General features: G+C 45.9%; 2 protein-coding genes across 2 annotated transcripts in view; one reads left to right on the top strand and one right to left on the bottom strand.

The window, feature by feature from the left end:
• Positions 1 to 13,939, top strand: part of LOC119133952 — a 92,908-nt gene that overhangs the window by 53,127 nt on the left and 25,842 nt on the right. The window lies entirely within an intron of this gene.
• LOC119133939 (early growth response protein 1-A-like) lies at positions 11,050 to 13,706 on the bottom strand. The gene is made up of 2 exons (XM_037270268.1): positions 13,166 to 13,706; positions 11,050 to 12,270 (listed from the first exon to the last, which is right to left on the bottom strand). The coding sequence occupies exons 1-2, from the start codon at positions 13,344 to 13,346 to the stop codon at positions 11,174 to 11,176; spliced, it is 1,278 nt and encodes a 425-aa protein (XP_037126163.1). The 5' UTR covers positions 13,347 to 13,706; the 3' UTR covers positions 11,050 to 11,173.

The following is a 13,939-nucleotide window of genomic DNA, read 5'->3' as shown; positions in this document are numbered from 1 at the left end:
CGTATCAGACGCTTGCTCGATCACCTGCTCGTTTGCTGTCACAATGTACCCTACACTTATCCGAAACATTTCTTCGCTATTGAGTTTGCTAGCGCATGCGCAGTGATACTGACCGGCAGAATAACATCCGGTTGTTCCCAAAGATGATCTTTTTTCTGAAATAATTTTACGTTTACGGACTTAAGTAGGAGTCAAAATTTGGGTGCGTATTATACATGGGTACAGGCTTTTTTCCAGCATCAACATGCCATTTTTAGGGTGCGTATTATACATGGGGGCGCATTATACATGGAAAAAAACGGTATATTTGATTACAACTTCATTAAAAAAAAAAAAATCAGTGTCGTGCGTGCAATCCAACTGTTTTGCATTTATTTTGAAAGGCGTCGCACTTCCGTGTAGCGTACGTGTATGTGAGCTGTGCGTGAAGGTGAACAGTGCGAAGTAATGCTGCCCGAGAAATGTGTGCTGACCCTCAGAAAAGAAAAGTTGACAAGGAGCGCCGTGTTTTCAACAAGACATGGACTGCCAAGTATTTCTTTACAGAAATGAAAGGTAAAGCCGTGTGCCTGATTTGTGGTACACAGGTCGCTGTGTTTAAAGAATATAATTTGAGTCGCCACTACACGACCAAGCATGAGAAAAAATACATCTGTCTGATAAACAGCGCGCATCAGAGGCTGATGCATTGCTAGCAAAACTGCAAGCCCAACAAGGACTTTTTATCAAACTTCACACTAGAGATGCACCGATCCGATATCTGGATCGGATATCGGCCCCGATATCAACAAAATTGATGGATCGGGTATCGGAAAATGCAGCCGATCTGTGAGCCGATCCTTTCCTTAATCTATTGGGACGCGGGCTACGTCATACGTCAGCAGCACGTGTGCCGCGGGACGCGGCTACGTCATACGTCAGCAGCACGTGTGCCGCATGCCACGAGAGTTTTCTAAACAAACGCAAACATGGAGCGAACGAAAGAGTCAGCTGTGTGGAGGTACTTTAAACTGAACACGCCAACTAGCTCGACGGCAGTTTGTAATGTCCGCAAAGCTAATGTTGCCAGTGTAGTAATAGGCGGGGTAGGAACCGTTGTGAGGGTTATATGTTGCTGGGGGAGGGGAACACAATAAAGTATGTTCCGTCTTGACATGAACGAGCGTCTGTCCCGTCTCTGCCTTAAGGGTTTCTATGTACCTATTAAACCATAGAACATGGTGTCAGAAGTGGGATCCTAAAGTGTCGAAGCGAAGAGACTACTGGACTAGAGTAAGTCCCAAGCAAGACAGGACGTTGAAAGTGATAAAAGTAACTTCAGTCCGCTAGCACGGCTAGGCAGGAGCTAACGCTAAGGGAGACGAGGAAGAAAACAACGAGGCTCGAGAAGATGGCGCAATATCAAGTAATGCCACCGGAAAAATTCACGTTCAAGGCAGAAGACTGGCCCAAATGGATAAAACGCTTTGAGAGGTTTCGCATCGCATCAGGTTTGGATACTCAAGCGGAGGAGAACCAAGTGAATGCACTAATCTACAGTATGGGAGAAGAAGCGGAGGACATTTTGGTTTCCCTCCACCTCACCCCGGAACAAATGAGTGAGTACCACAGAGTCACGCAGAGACTGGATGCTCACTTTGTAGCTCGGAGAAATATAATTTTTGAGAGAGCTAAGTTTAATCAGCGGCAGCAGGAGATGGGCGAGTCGGCAGACAGCTTTATCACCGCGCTTCATTGTTTAGCTGAACACTGTGGATATGGACAACTACACGATGAGATGGTCAGAGATAGGCTTGTAGTTGGACTTCGAGACAAGCGTTTGTCAGAACTGTTGCAACTGGATCCAGAGCTTACATTAGAAAAAGCAGTTACAAAGGCCAGACAGAGTGAAATGGTCAAGAAACAACAAGAAATGCTGAATACAAACTTCAAGGGAGACGTCGTTAATACTCAACTTGATAGTGTACGCATCAAACCACAAGGGGGCGCCAGACCCAAACAACATAAAATGCAGCTGAAACCAGGATTTTCCATCAAAACCAAACCGTGCACAAGATGCGGAGACACAAAAGGTCACGCTTATCAGCAATGCCCGGCTAAAGATGCCTCATGCAATAATTGCAAAAAGAAGGGACATTTTGCTAGAATGTGCAGGTCCAAGAAAATGTATGAGGTCCATCTAGAAAGATTAGAGGATTTTTCTTCAGAGGATGTTTCATTTTTGGGGTCATTGGCTTGTGAATCTTCAGATCCGTGGATGACAGAAATAGAAATGGACAAGTCTAGCGCTGTGTTTAAAATTGACACAGGCGCGGATGTGACGGCAGTTCCAGCTGGCATGTATGTGAAAGGACAATTCAATGAACTAAAGCAAACCAGAAAAGTGCTGATGGGGCCAGGCAGGTCGCAGTTAAAGGTTAAAGGCAAGTTTTCGGCGACTCTGAAAAGAAGAGACAAAAGCATAATGGAGGTCATTTATGTGGTTGAAGGACTAAGTACAGCTTTACTGAGCAGACAGGCAGCCACTGCATTACAGCTAGTGGCTAGGCTTGATACAGCTACTTTGGACAATAAAGAGACAGTCAAGCAGGAATTTCCGGAGCTATTCACAGGGCTTGGAATCATGAAAGGTGGATACCATATTGTACTTAAGCCGGAAGCACAACCATTCTCCGTCTCAACTCCACGACGCATTTCTATCCCTTTACTGCCAATGGTTAAAGAGGAACTTTCTCGTATGGAGCGACAAGGAGTCATCTCCAAGGTGGAGCAGCCTACAGAATGGTGTGCACCTATGGTGGTGGTTCCCAAGCCCGCACGTGACCGAGTGAGAATATGTTCAGACCTCACTCAACTGAATAAGTCGGTTTTGAGAGAAAGGCACCAGCTACCTTCAGTTGAAAACACGCTTGGACAGCTTTCAGGTGCCAAGGTATTTTCGAAACTGGATGCCAATGCAGGTTTCTGGCAGATTCCTCTTTCAAAAGACTCATCACTGCTCACAACCTTTATCACTCCTTTCGGTCGCTATTGCTACAATCGACTGTGCTTTGGACTATCTTCGGCACCAGAACACTTTCAGAAACGCATGCAGCAAATCCTAGAAGGCCTGGAGGGAGTAGTGTGTCAGATGGATGACGTCCTCATCTGGGGAGTGGATCAGGAAGAGCACGACAAAAGACTAAGGGAAGCTCTCACCTGTCTACGGGACGCGGGCGTGACACTTAATGATAAGTGTGAATTTTCAAAGACTAAAATCAAGTTCCTGGGTCAGATCATTCAGGCAACTGGAGTTAGCCCCGACCCAGAGAAAATAAATGCAGTGAAAGCCATGAAGGAACCAACCAACATTTCCGAGGTGAGAAGATTTCTGGGAATGGCAAATCACCTGGGCAAGTTTTTGCCACACTTAGCAGAAAAGACACGTCCACTCAGAGATCTGTTAAGAAAAACGAACATGTGGTCATGGGGACCTCAGCAGATACAGGCTTTTGAAAGCATAAAGATGGACTTGACAACACCTCCTGGGCTGGCATTGTATGATCCTTCAGCTGATACGCTAGTCTCAGCAGATTCATCTTCTTATGGACTGGGTGCTGTATTGTTGCAGAAAACAAGCAGTATGGACTGGAAACCAGTGGCATATGCATCACGCGCATTGAGCACCACGGAGCAGCGCTACGCGCAAATTGAGAAGGAAGCGCTAGCCACAACGTGGGCATGTGAGAGGTTTGCAGAGTTTTTGATTGGAAAGGACTTTCTCGTTCAAACTGACCACAAACCTCTAGTCCCTCTACTTGGCGCGAGAAATCTGGACGAACTACCTCCACGTATACAACGCCTGAAAATGCGTCTCATGAGATTTTCATTCACCATATCCCATGTGGCTGGCAAAGACATCGCAACAGCTGATGTTCTATCAAGAGCACCGGTGACGTCTTCGGAGGACAGTCTACGGGAGGAAGAGATCAACCTCTACGCCGACACCGTAGTGGCCAGCCTCCCTGCAACTGAGAAGAGACTTAAAGAGATTCAGTCTCATCAGGACAAAGATGACATTTTGCGACAGCTTAAGCGGTTCTGTGTAAGTGGTTGGCCAGACAAGTTTTCGATTGAAAAGACTTTTATGCCATATTTCCCTTTTGCAGGTGAACTGACTGTTCAGAATGGGTTGTTGTTATTAGGCTGTAGGCTGGTCATTCCAAAAACACTCAGAGATGAAATGCTAAACAAACTTCACGAAGGTCACTTAGGAATTACCAAGTGCAGAGAACGTGCTAAACAATCTGTGTGGTGGCCAGGTCTTAGCAAAGATTTAAAGCAACTCATTGAGACGTGTGACACATGTGCCCGTGAGCGAGTTAACAACAGAGAGTCAATGTTAGGAACTGAGTTTCCTTCAAGACCATGGTGTACGGTAGGGGTAGATTTGTTTCAGTTCGGTAAAAACCAGTATCTTGCGGTTGTGGATTACTTTTCAAGGTTTTGTGAGGTAGCCAAGCTTTCGTGTACAACTTCAGACGCTGTAATTACCCACTGTAAATCTATTTTTGCTCGACATGGTATACCTGATGTTGTACGCTCCGATAATGGTCCGCAATTTGCATCTGAAGAGTTCAGTAGGTTTGCACGGATGTGGGGGTTTTCACATGTCACATCCAGTCCACATTTCCCACAGAGTAATGGGGAGGTGGAGCGGGCAATAAGGACTGTCAAAAGTCTACTGAAAAAGTCCAGTGATCCCTACTTAGCTTTGATGGCTTACCGTGCCGCACCTTTAGCAAATGGTTGTAGTCCAACTGAACTGCTGATGGGGCGTAGAATACGTACTACTGTTCCGGTCATTCCCTCTCAGCTCGTTCCAAAGGGAGCGGATTTGGAAAAGGTGAGGAGGAAGGAGCGGAGCTACAGACGAAAACAAAGACTGAATTTTGACAAACGACATAGAGTTCACACCTTGCCTGCCTTACAACCTGGAGACCATGTGTGGGTCCAGGACATGCAACAGAGAGGTACTGTAGTGTCCACAGCGAACACACCAAGGTCCTACATCGTAGAAGCGTCTGGGGGATATCTCCGGAGAAACAGGTATCATCTCTCACGCACACCTGTGGCTCCAGAACCACACATCACTGTCCCTGATATGGGGGAAAGCAACCCTACAGAGACTCTGAAAAGACCGGTCTCTCCTGTTGTACCCTCTGGTTCACCAGAACCTGAGAGACGCTATCCTTCTCGCGTCAGGAAGGCCCCAGAGTACTTTAAAGACTATGTTACTTGAGTTCACATGTTTCACTTCAGGGTCTGGGCTGTCAGATTTGGTAATACCAGTTATTTAGTAGTTAGGGTGTTGCCACTGGGTTCGTATATTGGGATGGTATTGAGTTGTAAAACATTTCACCTTTTTCAGCAAGTTGTTGGGGAACTAATCTGTTGTACTAATTTTCTACGCAAAGATTATTTCCCATTGAGAAAGGGGGATGTAGTAATAGGCGGGGTAGGAACCGTTGTGAGGGTTATATGTTGCTGGGGGAGGGGAACACAATAAAGTATGTTCCGTCTTGACATGAACGAGCGTCTGTCCCGTCTCTGCCTTAAGGGTTTCTATGTACCTATTAAACCATAGAACAGGGTGGTGGTAGTACTGCCAGGTATAGTAGTAGTACTAAGCGGAGCTTGTTTTCAGGGAGCACTTCTCATTGCTGCTTAAATGAGCATTTAGAGCATCAACAGGTCATGAGTGATGTGGAACGGCACCTAATGTTTACATGTTTACTATTTATTTTAATATTTGGTTACTGTGTGCTTGATCACCCTTTCTATATTTGCCCAGTGCAGTTTCAGCTGCAACATTTGTATTTTTTTTTTTAAGAAGTTTGTATCCTAATTTACTTGAATTTAAATGCTGATACACTTTATTGCTGCTGTTGCACAATTTATGTTACAAATAAATAGTTCATTGCATGAATCTGCTTTATCTTGTTACATTTTGTCTTAGGAATGAACTGTGTAGTCATGCCTGATGCCATTGCCTTTAGTCTTTTCTGTTCCACATGTAGAGGTATGTAGCTTGTTAAGTCAACCATAATATCGGATCGGTATCGGGTATCGACCGATACGCAAAACCACGGCATCGGTATCGGTATCGAAACTGAAAAAGTCGGATCGGTGCATCTCTACTTCACACCCAGAGATGCAGCGGCTTTGTCATTTGAGGAAAAGTTAAAGAAGTTAAGAATAAATTGTATCTGCTGCTTTGTGCAAGGAGGAACAGGTTGAGCACTGCCCGAGCCCTACAGAATGACCTCCAGCAGGCTACTGGTGTGAATGTCTCTGCTCAAACAGTCAGAAGCAGACTTCACGAGGGTGGCCTCAGGGCACGACGTCCTGTAGTGTTTCCTGTGCTCATTGCTCAGTACCGTGGAGCTCGATTGGCATTTGCCATAGAATACCAGAATTGGCAAGTCCGCCACTGGCGCCCTGTGCTTTTCACAGATGAGAGCAGGTTTACCCTGAGCACCTGTGATAGATGTGAAAGGGTCTGGTGAAGCCAAGGAGAGCGCTATGCTGCCTGCAACATCATTCAGCATGACCGGTTTGGTGGTGGGTCAGTGATGGTCTGGGGAGGCATTTCCATGGAGGGACGAACAGACCTCTACAGGCTAGAGAACGGCAGTCTGACTGCCATTAGGTATCGGGATGAAATCCTTGCACCCATGGTCAGACTCTACGCTGGTGCAATAGGTCCTGGGTTCCTCCTGATCCACAACAATGCCCGGCCTATTGTGGCAAGAGTATGCAGACAGTATCTGGAGGATGAAGGATTTGACACAATTGAATGGCCCTCATGATCACCTGATCTAAACCCGATAGAACACCTCTAGGACATAATGTTTCGGTCCATCAGACACCGCCAGGTTGCTCCTCAGACTTTACAGGAGCTCACTGATGCCCTTAGACAGATCTGGGAGGATATCTCACAAGACACCATCCGTCGTCTCATTAGGAGCATGCCGCGACGTTGTCAAGCATGCATACAAGCTCGTGGGGGCCACACAAGATATTGAAAAGAATTTTGAGTTGCAGAAATTGAATTTAGGCAAAAAGGACGAGCCTGCCATATCATTTTTTCACTTTGATTTTTGGGGTGTCTGTATACTGAGCCCTCTGTAGGCTGAAAACTTTTATTTCCATCAAAAGATGTGGCATCCTTTTGTTCCTGAAACATTAAACTGTCCATATCAGTATAGATATCCCCCCCAAAAAAATTCACCATTGAAATCTGATGTGTTTTCAAAGTGTTCCTTTAATTTTTTTGAGCAGTGTAGTTAATGTTGACCACAAAACGGCTTGTGAGCTAGCCAGGAGTCAAACCTTCTGATCCATAGTCAGATGCGTCATCCATTGCGCCACTAGCCCCACAGCAAATTGCCGTCCGTAAACTTGTGTAGATTCTACAGAACATTTTCTCAAAAAGTGGGCGACATGATTTGAATCTGCCATGACGCGTTATCCATTGTGCCATGCACTCACACTACACCAGTGGTTCTTAACCTGGGTTCGATCGAACCCTAGCGGTTCGGTAAATCGGTCTCAGGGGTTCGACAGATCCTCCACTGCGGAGGTCCGAATACACCTGATTTATTGTGTAAATTCATGATGAGGCATATCCGAACTACCGTAATTTTCGGACTATAAGTTGCGTTTTTTTTTCATAGTTTGGGTGGGGGGGCGACTTATACTCAGGAGCGACTTATATATGTTTTTTTTCACAAATTTGTACTTGATCATTAACACATCACTTACTTACAAGTATAGTTGACCACTTCACATGTTATTTTTAGTATAGTTGATCACTTCACATGCTTTGATATCTTTATCTTGAAAATATTCAAAACATGAAAAATAGAGAGAAAAAATCAAATAAAGTAATTAACACTTTAAAGCGCCATATCCTCTGGACATGACCTCTGTCACCAGGATGACATAAAGGACGAGAAATTTGATCGATGGATTTAATGATTTGGAGTGACACAAATGGTTTGATAATATTGTTGTTTATGTGATAGTTATTTAAAATATAGTTTATATATCGTTGTATGGGCCTGTGGAATAATTTGAACTGCGGCGCGGCACACGGCATTGTTGACAAAGGACGATCGATAAAAGACGAGAAATTTGATCGATGGATTTAATGATTTGGAGTGACACAAATGGTTTGATAATATTGTTGTTTATGTGATAGTTATTTAAAATATAGTTTATATATCGTTGTATGGGCCTGTGGAATAATTTGAACTGCGGCGCGGCACACGGCATTGTTGACAAAGGACGATCGATGGATTTAATGAATTGGAGTGACACAGATGGTTTTATAAACGTGTTATTTATGTAATAGTTTTTTTTAAAAAACTCAATGTTACGTCAGGCCCGTTCTCAGCTCCTCGTTTGTGTTTGTCACGTTAGCATACCGTATCGTTTAGCCTGTTGTTGCTCGTTCATGTCTGTTCTTGGTGTTGGATTTTGTCGAATAAATTGCCCCCCAAAATGCGACTTATACTCCGGAGCGACTTATATATGTTTTTTTTCACATTTTTGGGCATTTTATGGCTGGTGCAATTTATACTCCGGTGCGACTTATAGTCCGAAAATTACGGTAGTCTCGCAAAGGCAACAACAGAAGTCACACTGATTTGCAATAAAGGCGATTGTGATTCTGATAACTTGTAATACAAAATGTCTCCTTGGGCCACATGCAGAACTATACCCCCATTAAATCTGTGCCGGAGACTGGCGACCCCTGCTGAGTGTTTGTTGCCATGAGATAACCATATTGTGCTACCGCATTGAGATTCGCCAGCAACAAGAGACAAACAGCAAAAGTGGATATATAACGTCATAATTATTATCAGCTCATTAACTGTGTTTTTTTTTCTTTTCTTTTTTATTATTGGCGTGACGTCACAGATGCCAATATTGGTCGATAATTATCGGCCAGCGATATCGTGCATCCCTAGTCATTACGGTTTTTAGTGATTTGCAGGACTCACACATTGAAAAACTGAAAAAATAAAGAATAAATTAAACCGTGTGTTCATTTTAACTGTAGTGCCTTTGGTGGGTTCATTTTAACTGTAGTGCCTTTGGTAACAGTACTGCACCTGATCTTTTCTTGTGGATCCCGCAATTACCAAGGTCCCGGGTTTAAATTTAGCAAATACGTTAGGTGAAAAATAGTCAGCATGGAGTTTTCAAGTTACACAACATAAAATTGCAGGAAAAAAAACGAAAAATGTTTACGCCCAAATTCGAACTGGAGACTTTCCGCGTATAAGGCGGACGTGATAACCACTACGCTATTGAAAATGCTACATGTTCGACAATCTGTCACTTAATATTTCCCTAAGCAAAAAATTCGGAATTCGAAAAAACATTTTTTCCGCCACATACTGCAATAACAAAAAGACGACAAAATGACTGCAGTCTAACTGAATACTACTGGGGGCATGCTGTCGCGCTAACAATTAGTTACCGAGCAACATTGTACATTATGAGTGCTAGTGTTAACACTAACTCATTTAACATTCTGCGAGGCGTGAGGCGTTTCGGCTTACCTCTAGTTCTGTAGTCATTTGTTTATTTTCTTTCCAGTATATATTTTGTATAACTTAAGATAGCTAAAGAATAGTCAGGTCCTACCTGCATGACCGCTTGGTGACGTCACAACGCGCATGCGCACGTACGGTGTTGTGCTTGATTTGGTACACCTGTTTGACTCTACGACGGCCATCCTGCTCATCCGGCCGGTGCTGACCGGGTCCTTCGCCTTGGCCTCGCAGCCGCGACCCCTGTGGGAGGTCCGTTCCCTCGTGCTCGTCGGAAGCAACGACCGTCGCCGTGCCAGCCCCATGGTGACCACCTGCGCGTGCCTCGACTGGGTGCCCAGGACGCTGCTCACACGTTTGCCTGTTATGTGACGTTATACTGATTCACGACCACGGTCCATTGGGCGCCGTTGAACTGCCCTTACACCTGTTTATGGACCCCGTGGTGGTTATTTTGTGTGTTTTGGGGTGTTCTCTGGTATTGAGTGGGGCTGGTTGGCCGCTGTTACTTTTTTCCTTTGTCTTGTTGCTTTGCTTTGATGGCTTTTAACTTTTGCACTTAATGGCTTTCTTTGTGGCGCCGTTGTGTGGCAGCCTTATAGGAGCCTATTGAGTTGTGCTCATGTCATCTGTGTGTCTTTTATATACCCGCTCTGTGGTATGAATACTGCTGGGGCCTGAATTTCCCCACCCCTGGGGATCAATAAAGTTTCAAACAAATGCTGTAAGCCGGGCGTGTTGCACGCATACGGAATGCAACAGTGTAAATTGTCAGTCCAGTAAGAACCTCCACATTTGGGCATGAGGATATCTGCCGCAACAGGAAACTATTTGGGTTCAAAATCTTGGTGGGGACAAAATGCAGTCACTCAAACAAACACAGACACACACAGGAATCGCACACAAGTCCGATGAGTGTACAGTCCAGGGGTGTCAAACTCCGGTCCTCGGGGGCCGCATTTTTGCATGTTTTGGAAGTTTTCCTCGTAAAACACACTGGCGGCATATTTGCCAATCAATTGATCAGAGTAGTTATCAGGCTCCTGCAGAACGTGACGGTGAACTGAAATAATAAAACACTCCATAAATATTTGTAATCTTATTGTGATGCAGAAAGTAGGTAAAAATGTTTGCGCTCCATATTTTTATTCTTATGTTCACTGGACGATATATTTTGTATCATATTCATGTGAACATACAAACCTACACAGTAGGTAAACCAAATAATCATTTGTACAAAATATTCATGTATATTTACAGTATATACTGTATATATATTATACACATACAGTATATTTACCTTGATTTGACAAAGTGTGTTAGACCAGGGGCATTTCTTTAATGGGGCTTTTAGTCACTGTTGTTGGTTTGCATTTGTTGTATCTCATGGAATCGTGTTTCTCATTAAAAATATTTTTGAGGGATTCAACAAAGCAGAAAGCGCATTCTGAGGAAGACTTTGATGGTCATTTGGAGTCTGCAAACGAATGCACAAGGGCCCGTTGGCTGCTGCTTTCAGCTCTGAGGTTTCCCTCTCGGTGTTTGTGCTCAGTGAAGATATGGAACCATCAGAGGGAGGGCCGACTTCCCGACGAGCACATGTCATGGAGCGAAGCCGTGCTGGGCAGTCGGTCCGATTGGAGGGGCGAGGAACCGCTGGGGGAGGAGTAGTGCTTGGGGAAGGAGCTCGGCTCAAAGATGGAAGGTGGAGGCGAGGAGGAGCCGCAAACAGGTGAGGAGTAGGAGGAGGAGCAAGCCGAGGAGGAGGAGGGAGGTGCGGCGATGGCGGGAGGCGCGGCGATGGCGGGAGGCCCAGCGACGGCCGTCCGGTCCCGGTGCCTCTGGTGGATCTTGGTGTGGCGCTTGCGCTCATCGCTCCGGGCGAACTTACGTCCGCACTCGGCACAAGCGAAGGGTTTCTCGCCTGTGTGGGTGCGAATGTGAGTGGTCAGGTGGTCGCTGCGGCTGAAGCTGCGCATGCAGATACGGCACTGGAAGGGTTTCTGGCCCGTGTGCACGCGCACGTGGCGGGTCAGCTCATCCGAGCGGGAGAAGCGGCGCTCGCAACCGTTCGCCGGGCACATATAGGGACGCTCCTGAGGGGACGCTTTGCCCACCATCCTCCGCCTGCAGGTGGCAAGGGGCTGGTCGGGGAGTTGTGAGGAGGAGAAGGCCTTGATGGTGGAGAGTGGCGTGAGTGGCGGCTGTGGGGGATTCCCACCTTGCGACATGGCGGCCTTCCGCTCCCGCTTTAAGAGCTGGGCGTCCTGCGATTGCGGCAGAATGTAGTCTGGGAGCACGGGAAGCCTCTGAGCGGGGTAGGCTGGAGGCGGCCCCTGCGACAGGAAGGGGGCCGGCTGAGGGTCCATAGCGGCGGTGGTAACCGTCGGCGCCACTGAGAAGATGGAGCCGACATCGGTGGAGACGCAGCTGAACCTCGGCTGGCCAGGCGTCGACGTCACGGACGGAGAGGAGGAGGGAGCCGAAGGAGCCGTGACGCTGACCAAACTGCTAAAGATGCTGAGGAGAGGCTCTGGCCACATGTTGCCCCCGCCGCCGGTCGTGGATGACGGCTCGAAGGTGAAACGGCCACTGTATGCCAAAGAGGGGACGCGAGGGGTCAGTGGGGGGAGGTTCTGCAGATCGGCCAGTTCTGACAGAAGGTCTGAAACACAACATGAGAGAATATCACAACACTGGAGTTGGCGAGACGACGCCAGAAGCTCCAGCACGAGTGTGCTCGTTGTGTTTTTACTCTTCGCAGTGAACAGTTGAGGAAAAAGCATCACAACTGTGGTTCCCCTTTCTGCATGTGAGGCCATTACAATAAGGATACAGTCAACCCCTGCCACGAATAGCCCATAAAACATCTTCATATTGGATCTATAAAAAAAGTTGATTTTATTCAACCAGGTAGAAGTTTGCTGAAATATAAAATCAACTGTCAAAAGCGACCTCGGCAAGAGGCAGCAGAAATTACACAGTGCCCAAACATTTGTACAATTAACCGTAATCTAAAAAAAAAGAGTGTGCTATTTAACATAAGGTATGACTGTGAGTACAATATCTGTTGACTACCAATGCTAACTCTTATCATGTCAAAGGCACTTTGCATTCAGACAATTTGAAGACAATGTTGCTTGCTTTTAAGTAAAGGTGTAATTATTTGTCTTTTTTGTTGAATATAAATAAACATATATATTTCCCCCACTGAGTCCTTGTTTAATAACCATAGGTTGCCCCTCCAAAATCTGTGAATTATCTTTTTATGCTTGTAAAATTAGCATAGCAGCCTGAATCGAAAGACAGTGATTTACAAAGTGTGGCATGCGCCAGGGCTTCCTCTAGCGGTGTACAAAACAATCGCAGTTCGGTTGCATGGTTACAACGTTTAAATTCAATACATAGTCAATACAATTCTAATTGCATTTTAACTTTAAAAATGTTTGTTTTTAGACATTTCGTTTGGGGATTATTATTATTGTTATTATTATTATTCAATTTTTTAATGGGCAAATATGACATTGTGTCAGACAAATTGAACAAATGGAACCACCCACCTCCGTAGTCCCCGATTTCACCGCTCAGCAGACCTCCGCCCTCGGCGGTGTTCTGCAGAAGCAGTTGCAGATCCTCCAGCTTCGGGTAGCCTTCCAGCGGGGACAGGACGGTCGGGAAGACGGCCAGCGGCTCGGAGATCTGCAGGGCCGAGAGGAGGAGCTCCGCTTTGGTCGCGGCCATCTCTCTGTGGTTTGACCGCTGCTGGTGGTCCGAGACACCAGCACTCCACTGCTGCCCGGGGACCGCGTGGGGGAACCGCTTTTGCGTCTTATCGGGGCTCGGACCCTCGGAAGAAGCCAACACGAGTTTAGGTCTGGTCCGGGATCCCAAGGAGTCCCGGTGAATGGATACGGCGACTATTTTGTGTAAATGAGGGGATGACAGTGCTTGTTCCGGTCGGTGTTTTCACTTGTTGCGCACGGTGAGTTTTAAACATGAGATCCGACAGGATTCCTTCTTGAGGCTGGTCCTTTATAGACTCCTGTCGTGACGTAGTTTGACAAATAAGGCGAGACGGAAGCCCATGTATAGGCAAAGCCGGGACTTTCCTGTTAGTCTGCCAGTTGCCTTCCGGGTATGATCTCTTTTTTTTTTCCTCTTGCAAATGCCAAATAACATTAACTATCAGATTTTCACCCATTTTGTGGACTACTATAGACACACATTTATATAAACCAAAATGTAATCATATATATCTGACGGCGATGCTGTAGCTGCTAAACTATTGCCAACCGCCATGACCGGAAGTGACGGGACCACGTCAACAACTCAAA

The sequence above is a fragment of the Syngnathus acus genome, chromosome 14 (genome assembly GCF_901709675.1).
Source record: "Syngnathus acus chromosome 14, fSynAcu1.2, whole genome shotgun sequence".
Lineage (NCBI taxonomy): Eukaryota > Metazoa > Chordata > Actinopteri > Syngnathiformes > Syngnathidae > Syngnathus > Syngnathus acus.
Note: the sequence above shows the minus strand (reverse complement) of the source record. Positions and strands in the feature narration are given on the sequence as shown.